This window comes from Mastigoproctus giganteus, chromosome 11, assembly GCF_048544385.1.
Source record: "Mastigoproctus giganteus isolate SK-2022 chromosome 11, ASM4854438v1, whole genome shotgun sequence".
NCBI classification, from domain to species: Eukaryota; Metazoa; Arthropoda; class Arachnida; order Uropygi; family Thelyphonidae; genus Mastigoproctus; species Mastigoproctus giganteus.
Window position 1 is genome coordinate 179,791,306 of NC_143585.1, and position 14,368 is coordinate 179,805,673.

Sequence of the window (14,368 nt, forward strand, 5' to 3'; positions counted from 1 at the left end):
CTGTTGGAAAATATTTTGTCCAGAAACTCCAGGACAATTCTGTTGAGTATTTAGTGGTGCCAACCAAATCTCCAAACCTTTGTCTACAGAGTACTGATGTGAGCGTGAAAAACATGAAACTTGTAAAACTGAAAAAGAAAAAAAATAGTATGATGAATAAAACAATCACTTATTATTCCTTTTGATAGGAATAATAATCTCCAGGTTGGGTTTGGTTTGTTGCAAGTTGAGTATATTTAACGTTGACGTATATAGCCCACATAGTTGGCACCATGGCTACCATCACCTTCTACTTCCATACTGTATGAAAAATTCCCGAGTTTGAATTTCATCAAGATGATGGAATTTTTCTGGCCCTTTTTTTTTCTGCACACTGAGGTTGCACCTCCCAGAAACTTGTCTTTTTCAGCTAATGGAAAAATTACCAAAGGATAGACATAAATATGAACAAAATACAAGTTCCTTAAGACTTCAGTTGCAGTGTCACTTAAAAAGTGAACTCTTGCAGTGTTCCTTTTAAAACTCTTGCCTTTTGAAAGAATATAAAATAATACCATTACTGAAATGTAAAATACCAAAGCTTTAAAAGACCACAGATCTATATCACTAGCATCATCTATATTAAAAATTATTTGAAATATGTTTAAAACTATGTAATAATATGGAGCTGAGAGCTGGATAAAAAAATAAGGGAATTGAACAATAATTAGAATCTGCAGAAATAAATGTATCTGATAGATGGAAGCAATGGCAAGACTAGATTACAAATTTGGAGTGGAAAAAAAATCTAGATTACAAGTATGGAGAGGGAAAAAAAAATTTGCGTTTAAGAAATATCCACTTAAAGGCAGTTGAAGGAAACTTAAGATGGTATAGACATGTAGAAAGTGTAGGAGGAAGGAGATTAGCTGAACAGGTAAGCTCTATTTGAAGCAAAATGAAAAGCAATGGGTCTAGTGACAGACCCAGAGGAAGATGGATTGATGGTGTTAAGCAATCATTAGAAGAAAGAGGTCATTTGACAAGAGCTAAAGGTCCCACAGGAAAGACGATAGCATTGAGAAAAATATTGAATTGAAAACTGATGGTATAGGACTTTTTACTATCATAGTAAAAAGTCCTAGACCATGCTTGTAGTGTAGGTTGTCAGAATATAGAATTATTAATTTGTTGGGAGTTCTAAAATAATCTTTTTGCTGCTAATTGAATTATAACTGCTCTAAAAAAACAATCAACAAATAGTTGTAGTCTGAGCTCCTGTCATAGCAGCTTTTGATCCATTTGACCATTTAATAGGAATAAACTAATTTATTTATTTAAATTTTTTTTCAAAACTTGCTTTCGAAAAAAAAAGTTTTAGTTAATCTTAAGGGTACAACTATTGATAAACAGATCCACTCTGGTATTCTTCAAGGTACTGTTGACATTATTATTAACTGCTGTACAGTACTACAAACAACTTTTCCTCTAGAACTTTGCATATGTGTTAGCCTGTGCAGATAATATTATAATAATATCCATAACCCAATCAAAAACCATACTCTATATATATCAGAACCTACTATGTTATACCTTATAATTCTAGCCAAATTTTTATGCTTTAAAAACCTGAACACTTGTTACTCCCAAAAAATCTGAACACTTCCAAATTATACACAAAAGATACTTTTAGAAATTTTTCACCTGAACAACTACTTCCTAAGGTGGGCACTTCCTAATCTTACTGTGACATACAATACTGAATTCCTTTTTTAATTGTTTTGTGAAGATATAATTGGTGCAAAAGCATCTAAGGCTACATTGTGTCAAGCAGTTTTGTTATTGTTGCTGTTGGAGTCAGGGAAAAGATTACCAATTCAAACAGCATGAGTTATTTAAAATTGATAAAGAAATCTTTATAAAAGAAAGTCAGGCTAAATAGTATCATAAAAATTGGTCCCTTTTTAAAAAAGTTAAAAACATCAAAGACATTTCTTCATCATAGAAAATTTGCTTGAGTGTATATGGCATAGGCATGTTTAAAAGCATGATGAAGACAACATATGCTTGGCTTGGTCTATAGGTCCATATGGGACTGAGACTGGAGTTATTCACTTTAGGAGCTTTGATTTTGGCTTTCTAGTCAGCCAAATTTTTATCTCATATGGCAGAAGTTATCCTTACTGTACATTGTCCAGTTTTGATTTTCATAAATGACATTGATAAAGGATAGAGGGTGTGATGTCTAAATTTGTAGATGATGTAAAGATTGGTAGAGTAATAATGATCACCGCCAAGCAGAACTTCTTCATAGTGACCTAGATAGACTTCAGGGTTAATCAGAAAAATTGCGGCTATGCTTTAATCCAGCAAAGTGTAAGGTATTATGCCTGGGGAACAGTAACCCCAAAATAACATACACTTGGTAGAGTTGATCTAAAGCCAGTTGTGGAGGAAAGGGATTTGGGCATTATGATACAGTCAGACATGAAGTTCTCCAAGCATTGTAGACAGGTTGCAAGAGAGTCCCATAGTGTTTTATCAAACAATTGCTAGTAGAGATAAGGACATGATCATAATCCCATTATATAAGGCTATTGTTAGACCACACTTGGAGACCACACCTAAAGAAAGATATTGTGCTTCTTGAAAGGGTCCAAAGACTGGTAACTCACCTGGTAAGATCGTCAGAAAGGCGTCCATATGAGGGAAGACTTTGAATATGTGGGTTGCAGAGCTTGGAGACATGATTGTAGTATTTAAGGCTCCGAGAGGCATAAGTAAAATGAATAAGAACAAAATTTTTACGGTTATGATTCTACAACTAGGGGCTATAATTTCAAGTTATGTGGTGGGGAAATGTTTAGACTGGATTGCAGGAAGTTTTGTTTTAGCCAGAGAGTTCATAAATTACTGGAATAAGTTACCTATGTGGGTGTTAGAGGCTGACAGTTTGCAGAAATTCAAAGATCAGCTGGATAATTACCTACAGGAGGAGGGAAATGCATAGGTTGTCTGTTTTCTTTTCTCTTATTAATTATTATTTTTTTAATTTTCTTCTTATTGTTATTATTATGTTTTTATTTATTTATTTATTTTTGGCTGGTGCAACATAAGCCATAGACTTCCTTGCACCATGTGGCCATTGCTAATACTAACTAACATGTCTATAGTTACTTGTGTCACTTTTAGCATTAGCATTAGTAGAGGCATTTGATGCAAGAAAGCAAGCTTATGCAGCATCAGCAAAAAAAATAATAATAATAAATAAATAAATAAAAAATAGCCACTTCCACTTCACCCCTCTGTTCGTTCGAAATACCTGTCCAGCTGAGCCTTAAACTTATTTAGGCTATCAACTTCCACGACAAGGGATGTAAGTTTATTCCACCAACCAACTACCCGCTGGCTAAAGGCAAATTTCCTCACGTCTATCGTACATCTGTCTTTTCTCAATTTGAATTTATGCCCTCTCAGGTGATTATCCTGAGCAAGAGGAAGAATCCCATCAGCATTGAGCATGCTCAAACCATTCAAGGCTTTATACACCTCTATCAGATCACCTCGCTGGTGCCTAGTCTACAGACACTGTAATTTGCAAAACTTAAGCCTTTCTTCGTAAGAGCACCCCTTTGTTCCATTCACCAATCTTGTTGCCGTTCTCTGTACTCGTTCCAGCATCTCTACATCCTTCTTGAAGTGAAGCCTCCAGACCTGTATACAGTACTCTAGGTGTGGCCTGACCATTGCCTTATACAAGGGAATAATCACCTCCTTATCCCTGCTAGAAAAATTCCTATATATCATCGACAATACACCATGAGATACTCTTGCAGTCCGTCTGCACTGCTCAGAAAACTTCGTATCTGCCTGCACAACCACCCCCAGGTCCCTTTCATTCTCTACCACTGTCAGTTTAGTACCACAGAGTTGATACGTTGCTCTGGGGTTGCTGCTTCCCATATGTAGTACTTTACATTTGTCAATGTTAAACTTCATTTGTCACCTCGAAGCCCATCTGCTCAACCTTTCCAGATCCTGTTGCAGTAGCAAAGTGTCAGTAGTGTCCTTGACAACCCTGCCAACCTTCTTATCGTCTTCAACAATTTCTCCTCCACTTTACTCAAACTTGGATATTAAGCTTGATATACCATCATCGATATCATTTATAAATACAGAAAACAATAATGTACCCAATACTGAACCCTGAGGGACTCCACTAATAACATTAGTCCACGATGAGCAGTGTCCATTGATTACCACTCTCTGTCTTCTCCCCCCTCAACCACCCCTTTATCCACAGCAGCAATTTGCCTCCAGTGCCACGCTGCTCCAATTTGTGCAGCAGTCTTCCATGTGCAACAGTATCAAAAGCCTTTCTAAGATCCAAGTATATAATATCAAAGTTATTCCCTGCATCCAGTTCTTTTGTGACCGCATCATAGTATCCAATCAAATTGGTCAGGCAAGACTTCCCCTTAACAAAACCATGCTGTGTCTGAGCTATGACTGAAGTCTTGTCTAGATGATCCTGCAGTGCTTCTTTATCCAGTGCCTCCATTAATTTTCCAGGAACAGAAGTTAAACTAAGAGGTCTATAATTATTTGTGTCGCCCTTTGATCCTCCTTTGTGAATTGGGGTTACATTTGCACATCTCCAGTCCATGGGTACTTCCCCTGAGTCCAAGGAATTTCTCATAATTATGGCTAAGGGTTTGCTTACCTCCTTTGCTGCTTCCTTTAATATAACTGGATAGATCCCATCCACTCCAGGTGCCTTTCTTGTATTTATCTTCAACAATTTCTCCTCCACTTTACTCTCAGTTATTACAAAATTCTCTAGCTTACTGCCGGAGTTGAATACACCTCTGGCATTCCCCTGGCTGCATAACTCCTCATGTGTGAATGTTGATGCAAAATATTCATTGTTTGTTAGCTACCTGAGCAGGATCATCAACAGTTGACCCATCGATATCAAGTGGACCAACCTGATTCATCCCCTTCCTTCTAGAGTTTACATAAGTAAAGAACTCTTTGCTGTTTTTCTTTTCATCCTTTGCCAAGGATTTCTCATAATCTGCCTTTGTCTACCTAATCTCCTTTGTGACCTGGTTACAGACAGCTTATATCTATCATAGGCTGCCAAATCACCCATTAATTTATATGAATCCCATGCATTTTTCTTCTCCACCTTATCTCTCATTAGATCATCTGACATCCACTTAGGCCTAAACCATGAACAATATTTCTTAGTTGGTATGTAAAGCCTAGTAGCTTCCAAGATAAGTTCTTTGAATGCTTCCCATTTTGAATTTGCTGTTGGTAACATCATCAGTTGGTCCCACTGTATAGAATTTAAATACTGTCTCAGTCCATCGTAGTCGCCTTTACGAAAGCAATAACCCTTCCCTTTACCCCTAATGGTAGTTACCTCTTTGAGTAAATCCCACTTCAGCCCACTGTGATCACTGCCACCTAGTGGTTCATTTACCTGCAGATTCTTAATGCATGAAGAATCACTACCGATAATCAAATCAAGAGTATTACTCTCTCTAGTTGCCTCCCGAACATGCTGATGTAGAAAACAATCATCCAATAAATCCACAAAAGACTTGCTAGTGTGTGAGTGACCAGCCCCCAAATTCCAGTCAATATCTGGGAACTTAAAATCCCCCATTATAAGACTCTCTGATTTACTGGCCCATTCTATTTCTCCGTACAGATTCTTATTATACTCATCAGCGTCATTAGGCCTATAGCACACTCCTACTCTCAATTTTGATCTCCCAATGCTTATGTCACACCAAACTGACTCGACACTGCACTGTCCAGCAATGTCGACTGGCTTCACTTCCTTGGATTTTATGCATTTCTTAAATAATAGCATAACCTCTCCTCCCTTCCTACCCAGTCTATCCTTTCTGTAGACATTGTACTCCCCAAATTCCAGTTCTGCATTCCTTATATCTGTGTGACACCACGTCTCTGAAATCCCCACAATATCTGCTTTTGATGTTTTGAGCAATACCTCAAATTTATCAAATTTATTTACTAAACTCCTAGCATTGGTGTACACGCAAGTATACATGCACCTGTTCTTTTTCTTAGCTACTCTAACACAACCTATGTGTTTATTTGTACCCCAATGATTCCCAGCAGTCTCTGAACTATCCTGCATCTTATTTTTCAGGCTGCATCTCATTCCAATAGAAGCAGTGCAAGAATCACTTTCACCTCTGCCAGTGGCTACTGTAAGTCTATTAGTCCTTGTATTGCCCCAATCTAGCAGTTTACCGACCCACCTAACACTGCCTCGATAGCATCAGCAAACATTCTTGCACCCTTTCTATTTAAGTGTATCCCATCCCCGTAGAAGCAGTTTCTCCTGTTAACAAGTACAGACCAGGCTGAAAAAAATTCTACCCCTTGAGCCTTGCTCAATCCTTCCAGGGCCGAATTGATCGACAGGGCTCTCAACATATACGCCCTCTTATCGTGTCTGGGCAGAATTGCAGACACTTTCAAATTCACCCGTAATTAACGGCTTTTTTTCGGCAGTGACCTGTACTTTTGAACCCCCTTTGTGAATTGGTGATACATTTGCACACCTCCAGTCCATGGGGACCTCCCCTGAGTTCAAGGAAGCTCTAATAATTATTGCTAAGGGTTTTTCTTACTTCCTTTGCTGGCGCCTCCGTAGCCAGGTGGGAAGGAGCAGCAGTGCATAGCACACGCTTCTTGATTAGACTGGGGTTCGAGCCCGTCACCACCAAATACGGAGGATGCAGAAAGGTCAGGGAATGACCACCGCATATTCCCAGGGCAATAAGGCCTTAGTTGCTAATGCTCCTAAAAACCAAACAACAAACAAACAACTTCCTTTGCTGCCTTCTTTAATATAACTGGATAGATCCCATCCACCCCAGGTGCCTTTTTTATGTTTAACTTCAACAATGTCTCCTCCACTTTGCTTTCAGTTATTACAAAATCACTTAGCTCCCTGTTAGAGAGATAAATTTCTGGCACTCCCCTCATTGAATAACTCCTCATGTGTGAATGTAGATGCAAAATAGTCATTCAGTTTATCAGCTACCTGAGCATGATCATCAATAGTCAACCCATTAAGTGGTCTAATCTGATTGTAAGGTATTTCTTTTGGTCTATTTGTGCCATGAAAAAAATTACTGATGCACTAAGAGCGCCATGAACTGAGAAAGTTTGGCAACCTCTCACAAAAAATACACAATGAAGAAACAATTTGTTACGGAAATATTTGAACAGAGTTGTTTGAACAGTGCTAATTTTATCTTTATGTCAATCAATTTCTGATGTCTGACAACAATCTACTCTGGGTCTTGGCGAAATAAATATCGCAGAGAACCTCAAAGCTTTTGTTTGAGGTTCTCTGCAAAATGAAAGATTTCATCTAGTTCTTTTACCATTATCTTCTTCGCGGTAACATTTTCAACTGGGTCATTTAAAAATTAGAATTTTTAAATGCAAGTTGGCCTTGACTTTATTAGTGGGTAACAAACAAGTAACATGTCATCTTTGGATGGTTGATGGAACACACTGAGGTGAGCAGCAGGCAAACGTTTGTTTATTGCCCATCCGACGAACAGTAAGCTTGATGCGCAATTTAAATCTTTTTCAACTATCACATAAAAAAAAAGATTGCATTAACTGGAAATTTGCATCGTGTAAAGTGAAAAGTTGTATAATTTTTCAAATAGCGGTAATTAAAAAATGCATTAATCAAATTCGTGTTATGTGTGGCCAGGCTGTACTGCATATGGGAAGCTATAACCCCAGAGTAATGTATCAATTATGTGGGACTACACTGACAGTGGTGCAGAATGAAAACAACCTGGGGATTGTTTTCATTCTCCACATACAGGAATGTTTCTAGAATGGATAACGAGGTGATTATCCCCTTGTATAAGGCAATGGTCAGGCCTCACCTTGAGTACTGTACACCGGTCTGGAGGCCTCATTTTAAGAAAGATTAGAGCTGCTGGAACGGGGATAGAGAAGGGCAACAAGATTAGTGAATGGAACAAACGGTTGCTCTTATGAAGAAAGGATTAAATTTTGCAATTGTCTGGAGACTAGGCACCTGTGAGGTGATCTGATTGAGGTGTATAAAGCCTTGAATGGTTTGAGCATGCTCAGTGCTGATGGAATTCTTTCTCTTGCTCAGAATAATTGCCAGAAATGACATAAATTCAAATTGAGGAAAGACAGTTGTAGGATAGATGTGCCGAAGATTGCCGTTAGCCAGCAGGTGGTTGATTGCTGGAAGAAACTTCCATCTGTTATTGTAGAAGTTGATAGCTTAAATAGATTCAAGGCATAACTAGACAAATATTTGGAGTTTGTGGATGGGTAAAATGAGAAGTTTTTTTTTTTTTTTTTTTTTGTTTTGGCTGATGCTATACAGGTATCCCAAAAATATTGGTACAAACGTTTAGGGGAGGTAGGTAACATCTAAAGGAATGTGAATCGCATAGGAACCCATAACCGGAAACATCACCGTAAGTCGGTATACGGAAATATTCATCAGTTCCCAAGAGGGAAAATTTCTAGTTTACACATTCAAGCAGTAGTCGCTGCACGAAGAGCATGCATTGATATACGAACTGTGAGGTGGCAAACATGCACCTAGTGTATGGATTAGCAGAGGGCCAACACAGTGTGCACCCCCATGCGGCACGAATCGCTTTGCAATAAATGTGTGGGCAGGTATGGTCGGTGACTGCTTAGTCGGCCCATACCTGTTACCATCCCACATGAACTCCGCTAAATATCGTATCTTTCTTGAACAAGTTCTACCAGGGTTACTTGACGATGTTCCAGCCAATGTGAGATGCAACTTTTGGTTTCAACATGACAGGGCACCTGCCCATTATGGAAGGTGTGTTTGTGACCATTTGAACAGACGTTTTGGGCGTCGATGGTGGACCCATTGCCTGGTCCCCACGTTTACCTGATTTATCGAGCCTTGATTTCTTTCTGTGGGGGGGTCCTCAAATCTATCGTGTATGAATCGGCTGTGGAGATGGAAATGGATCTTGTGGCGAGTCTCGTCTGCACTGCTGCTACTGTCAAAGTAACTCCAGGTGTGTTCGACCGTGTCCGGCCATCCATGACACCGACGCAGGCGGTGTCATCGCGTCTCATGGTGGAACCTTTTTAGCATCTGTTGTAACATCATGAAATGCATCCATCTAGTCCTTCATTGTTAATATTTTGTCAAATTAATGTTTGCCTCTAATTACTGTCTTGTGTCATTTCTGCTTCTTGTGCCTCTGCTACTACTTTCCCGTGACGTTTCCAGTTATGGGTTCCTTTACGATTCACATTCCTTTAGATGTTACCTACCTTCACTAAACGTTTGTACCAATATTTTTGAGACACCCTGTATATTGAACAGTTGAATGGTGTAATAAAATTAATAAAAATACTGACTTGTCTGGTAAAGTGCATCAAAATCAAAATATACTATATTGAAAGAACAGTACTGATGTACTTGCTTAACTTTTAGCCAATAAACAAAACCAACCAAAAGTTGATGTTTAAATATTCTATTTCCAACAGTAACGATATGTTTGTACAGAATCCAGTTATCTTTCTATATCTTAAAACTTTTCACTCCCCCTTTTACAGCAGAGAGACGATCAGAGTGGAAGCAGAGGGTGCTAAGAATCTCTGGGTACAATCTGGCTGCCATGCACGGAAACTGAACTTGGCCTATTACAACGTAAGATCACTCATCGACGAAGACAGGATATTAGAGCTGGAAAAGGAATTAGAAAATGTGAATTGGAAAATCATCGGTTTGGCTGAAACAAGAAGAAATTAATCACTTAAGTTTATCTAGTGGAAATCTGCTGTACACCTATGGAAACAGTGAAAGGAGCGAAGGTGGTGTTGGCCCCCACACTCACCTGATTTATCGAGCCTTGATTTCTTTCTGTGGGTGGGCCCTCAAATCTATTGTGTATGAATCGCCTGTGGAGACGGAAATGGATCTTGTCTGTGCTGCTGCTACTGTCAAAGCAACTCCAGGTGTGTTCGACCGTGTCCGCCAATCCATGACACTCCCTGCATCGGTCTCATCGCGTCTCATGGTGGAACCTTTGAACATCTGTTGTAATATCATAAAATGCATCCATCTCGTACTCCAATATTAATATTATGTCAAATTAATGTTTTCCACTAATTACTGTCTTGTGTCATTTCTGATTCTTGTGCTTCTGCTACTACTTTCCCGTGACGTTTCCAGTTATGGGTTCCTAGGCGATTCACACCCCTTTAGGTGTTACCTACCTCCCCTAAACATTTGTACAATATTTTTGAGACACCCTGTATAAGCTTGCATTCTTGCATCATGTGCCTTTACTAATGCTAATTGAACTCTTGAACATTATTTCTTAGTTGAAAAGCCTAGTACTGCTATTATGTTTTTCTCAATGAGTTTAGAATTTGTTGCTGGTAACATCAGTATTTTTTCCCTGTGTATAGAATTTAGCTTTAGCACTAGTTGAGGCTTGTGATGGAAGAAAGAAAGCTTGTACAGCATCAGACAAAAAAAAAAAAAAAAACCTTCCCATTTCACCCATCTGGTCACTCCAAATGTTTGTTTACTTCAGCCTTAAATTTATTTAAGCTGTCAACTTCCTCAACAACAACAGATGGAAGTGTGTTCGGCAATGAACTACCTGCTGGCTAAAGGCAAACTTTTGCACATCTGTTCTACCACTGTCTTTCCTCAATTTGAATCCTTGCCCCCTCAGGTTCTTAATCTGAATAAGCAGAAGTATCCTGTCAGCATTGAGTCTGCTCAAACCATTCAAGTGCAGAACTTAAGCCTTTCTTCGTAAGCGCACCCCTTTGTTCCTCTTAATAATCTTGTTGCCCTTCTCTATACTCATTCTAGCAACTAGACATCATTTCTAAAATGAGGCTTCCAGACCTGTGTACAGTACTCAAAGTGTTGCCCTGACCATTGCCTTGTAGAAAGGGATAATCAGCTCCTTGTCTCTGCTAGCAAAATTCTTAAAAACTCCATGACCTGCTCTGGCAGCCCATCTGCACTGGTCAGAGAACATCTTATCTGACCACAATTACCCCCAGGTCTTTTTCATCCTCTACCTCCCTGAGTGTAGTATCACACATTTGGTACATTTCTCTTAGGTTACTGCTACCCATATGAAGTACTTTGCATTTGTCAATGTTAAACTTCAGTTGCTACTTCTCAGCCCATCTACTTAACTTTTCTAATTTCTATTTTCTTGCAGTAGCATACTGTCTTTACTGTCATTAACAACCCTGCTAACCTTTGTATTATCTGCAAACTTGGACATAAAGCCTGATATACCTACCTTTAACAATATCATTGATACGTACACAAAACAACAATGAACCGCACACCGAACCTTGGATCACTCCGCTAATAACATTAGTCCACATAGAGCAGTGTTAATTTATTACCACTTTCTGCTGTCTCCCACTCAACCATCCCTTTGTCCATTGCAGTGACTTCCCTTAATGCTCCAATTTGTACAGCATTTTCCATGCGCAACAGTATCAAAAACTTTACTAAAATCAAAGTACAGTGGGCATTGTACAGCGATCGCTCCATACGACGAACTTTTCGTACAACGAACCGTGTTTCGTGGTCCCAAGTTTTAATCTCTTCCATTACTAATTTTCCCTATTTTCATGTCAAAAATATACAAATTTTTTAAATAACGATTTTTATTGCTTTTATGATGTGTAATACGGTGCTTGATTATGGAACAAATGAAGTATTCAACAAGATATTCAATGTTGTATATTCCTAGAATTATTATCCCGATCAGAACTGCAATATTCTTCCGTCTTTATTTATAATTAATTCTTCATTATTAATTATCCATAATTTCTTATCCATAATTAATTCTTGAAAACTAAACGGACAACCTCGTGCAGCACACAGTGCTCAATAAAGAACACCAGGTGACAACAATATGCAAGGTATCAGAATGGGTCATCTGATGCTTGTCTCAGATAAAAATATTCCAAGAAAAGCACCCACTGGCGAATGGCCACAAGAGCCATATTGCGATAAATGCACTACTACTTTACCATGCGCTGATGGCTTTATTCGGGTGACCCTTCACTGCTTCTGACGGCTTCATTTCAATACTTCACTCGGGTAAGCATTGAAGGAACACAAATTCGTACACGACCACAAGATATCTTGGGATAATAATTTATGACATTAAAATGTTAACCCTAGTTAACTCGGCATAATCAGGGAAGTGGTTAATACAAACACAAAGGCGCCTCCGTAGCCAGGTGGGAAGGAGCAGCAGTGCGTAGCACAGGCTTCTTGATTAGACCGGGGTTTGAGCCCGTCACCGCCAAATACGGAGGATGCGGAAAGGTCAGGGAATGACCCCCGCATATCCTGGAGCAATATGGCCTTAGTTGCTAATGCTCCTGAAAACCAAACAAAAAAAAAAAAAAATACACACACAACACACATGCTTGTTTTATTCACCATGTCTTTCTTTTGTTTCAGGAAAGTTTCTTTTGAAAAAATTTTAAAAAATATTTTGAAAAGATTTAAAAAATGGGCCCAAAGAAAAGTGTCAGTATAAGTCAGCCCAAGAAAATACTCAAGAAAATCACTATTGAAACCAAGAAAGACATAATTGCTAAGCATGAAAAAGGAGCTAGGGTAGTTGATCTGGCACTTGAATATGGAGTCAACCAATCCACCATTCGAACCATCTTGAAGGACAAGGAGACCATCAAGAATGTTGAGGTTGCAAAGGAAGTGACCAGATTAAGTACCCTAAGAAACCCCATCATTGAAGAAATGGAGAACTTGCTGCTACTGTGGATCCACCAAAGGCAAATGGCAGGAGATACCATCAGCAAAGAAGGCATCTATCTGACAGCCAAGCACATCTATGCTGACCTGAAGGGAAAAAACTCCATGGCCAAGCTCTGAAGAATATGAACTTGCTGCACTTGCTGCCTCCCCATGCCTTATGACACTGTGAATGCCATAAGGCATGGGGGGGGGCAGCAAGTGCTGATAAAGAAGCTGCTGATAAATTTGACAAGAAATTTCAGGAGCACACGAAAGATTAAGGATATATACAGCAGGTCTTCAACTGTGATGAAACTGGGCATTTTCTGGAAAAAAATGCCCAGTAAAATCTACATCACAAAGGAAGAACAAGCTCTGCCAGGTCTCAAGCCTATGAAGGCTGACCCTCCTATTTGCTGCCAATGCTAGTGGAGACCTGAAGATCAAGCCTCTCTTGGTTATCATTCTGCAACACCAAGAGCATTTAAGAAGCACTGAATCGTCAAATGTAAACTTGGAGTCTACTGGAAATTGTGGATTTTGTGGGTGAGAATAGCCTTGTGCAGGCAAAGTTTTTACGGCTGAGGAAAATAGAGAAATTTTTTCTATTTTATTAACTTAAATTGGCTTAGATTGGCATATTAACTTATTTTCTAGAGTAGCTGTATATTCCTAGTTACAATACTTAGTTTAAATTTTAATGTAGATAGAGATTTTGTAAGTTATTACTTAGTATCAGTAAGGGTATCCAATCCACGTGTTTTACGAATTTTGCAGAGCCGGCTAACCAGAAATTTTTAGCTATTGTTAGCCGCTTTATTGACCAATTGTCGTATTAAATTATTTTCGGTAAGTAGCTTATAGACCTAAGCAAGATCCTTGATTTATTCTGAATTGAGACAGCGGGATTTTGGAAGTTAATTAATATTTAAGTGTCCATAAATTTACCGTTCATAACTTGCCACCATTGTTATACGATACAACATTATATCCAGAAATAGATAGGGTTACCTTAGTATAGTTTATAATTTATTGTCAATTTATCAGTAAATTTATTAATCTTGTGGAACATCATTGTCAATTAAATTGTACTTTTAATTAAATACATATAACAACTTAGATTTTATGAACGTAACATAATTAATTAATACATAACTTGATACGGAACTTATATAAAGAGACTAAGATAGGTTAAAATTTTGTACTGAAATTGAAATTTTATTGAAATTGAATTGGAATCGTGACTCACACCAGAGCAGCAAAGCAAAAAGCTCAAGCTAAATGAAGTGCTGTGGCTCAGGGGAGAACTGAGGGAGGCAGTTGCCCTCTGAATCACAGCCTTTTAAAATGCACTGCTTGCTTGATGTTGTGGATCAATCAGGTAGGGAACATGATATTGCCAGGGGGGGGATGTCTTTGTGTGCGCGCGCGATGTAAGGAGTGTGAGGAAATTGGGCTGCAACTCAGCGTTGTTATGGGCCTATATGAGAGCTTGAAGGACAGGGTGGATGCCCTTGAAGCATC

At 38.7% G+C, this 14,368-nt stretch overlaps 1 protein-coding gene and 1 pseudogene across 2 annotated transcripts in view; both read left to right on the forward strand.

Moving 5' to 3' along the window:
* LOC150078603 (facilitated trehalose transporter Tret1 pseudogene) overlaps positions 1-14,368 on the forward strand; it is a 165,762-nt pseudogene that overhangs the window by 12,585 nt on the left and 138,809 nt on the right. The gene's annotated exons all lie outside the window — the stretch shown is intronic.
* LOC150078604 (putative CENPB DNA-binding domain-containing protein 1) lies at positions 12,599-12,982 on the forward strand. The gene has a single exon (XM_090384630.1). The coding sequence runs from the start codon at positions 12,599-12,601 to the stop codon at positions 12,980-12,982; it is 384 nt and encodes a 127-aa protein (XP_090240756.1).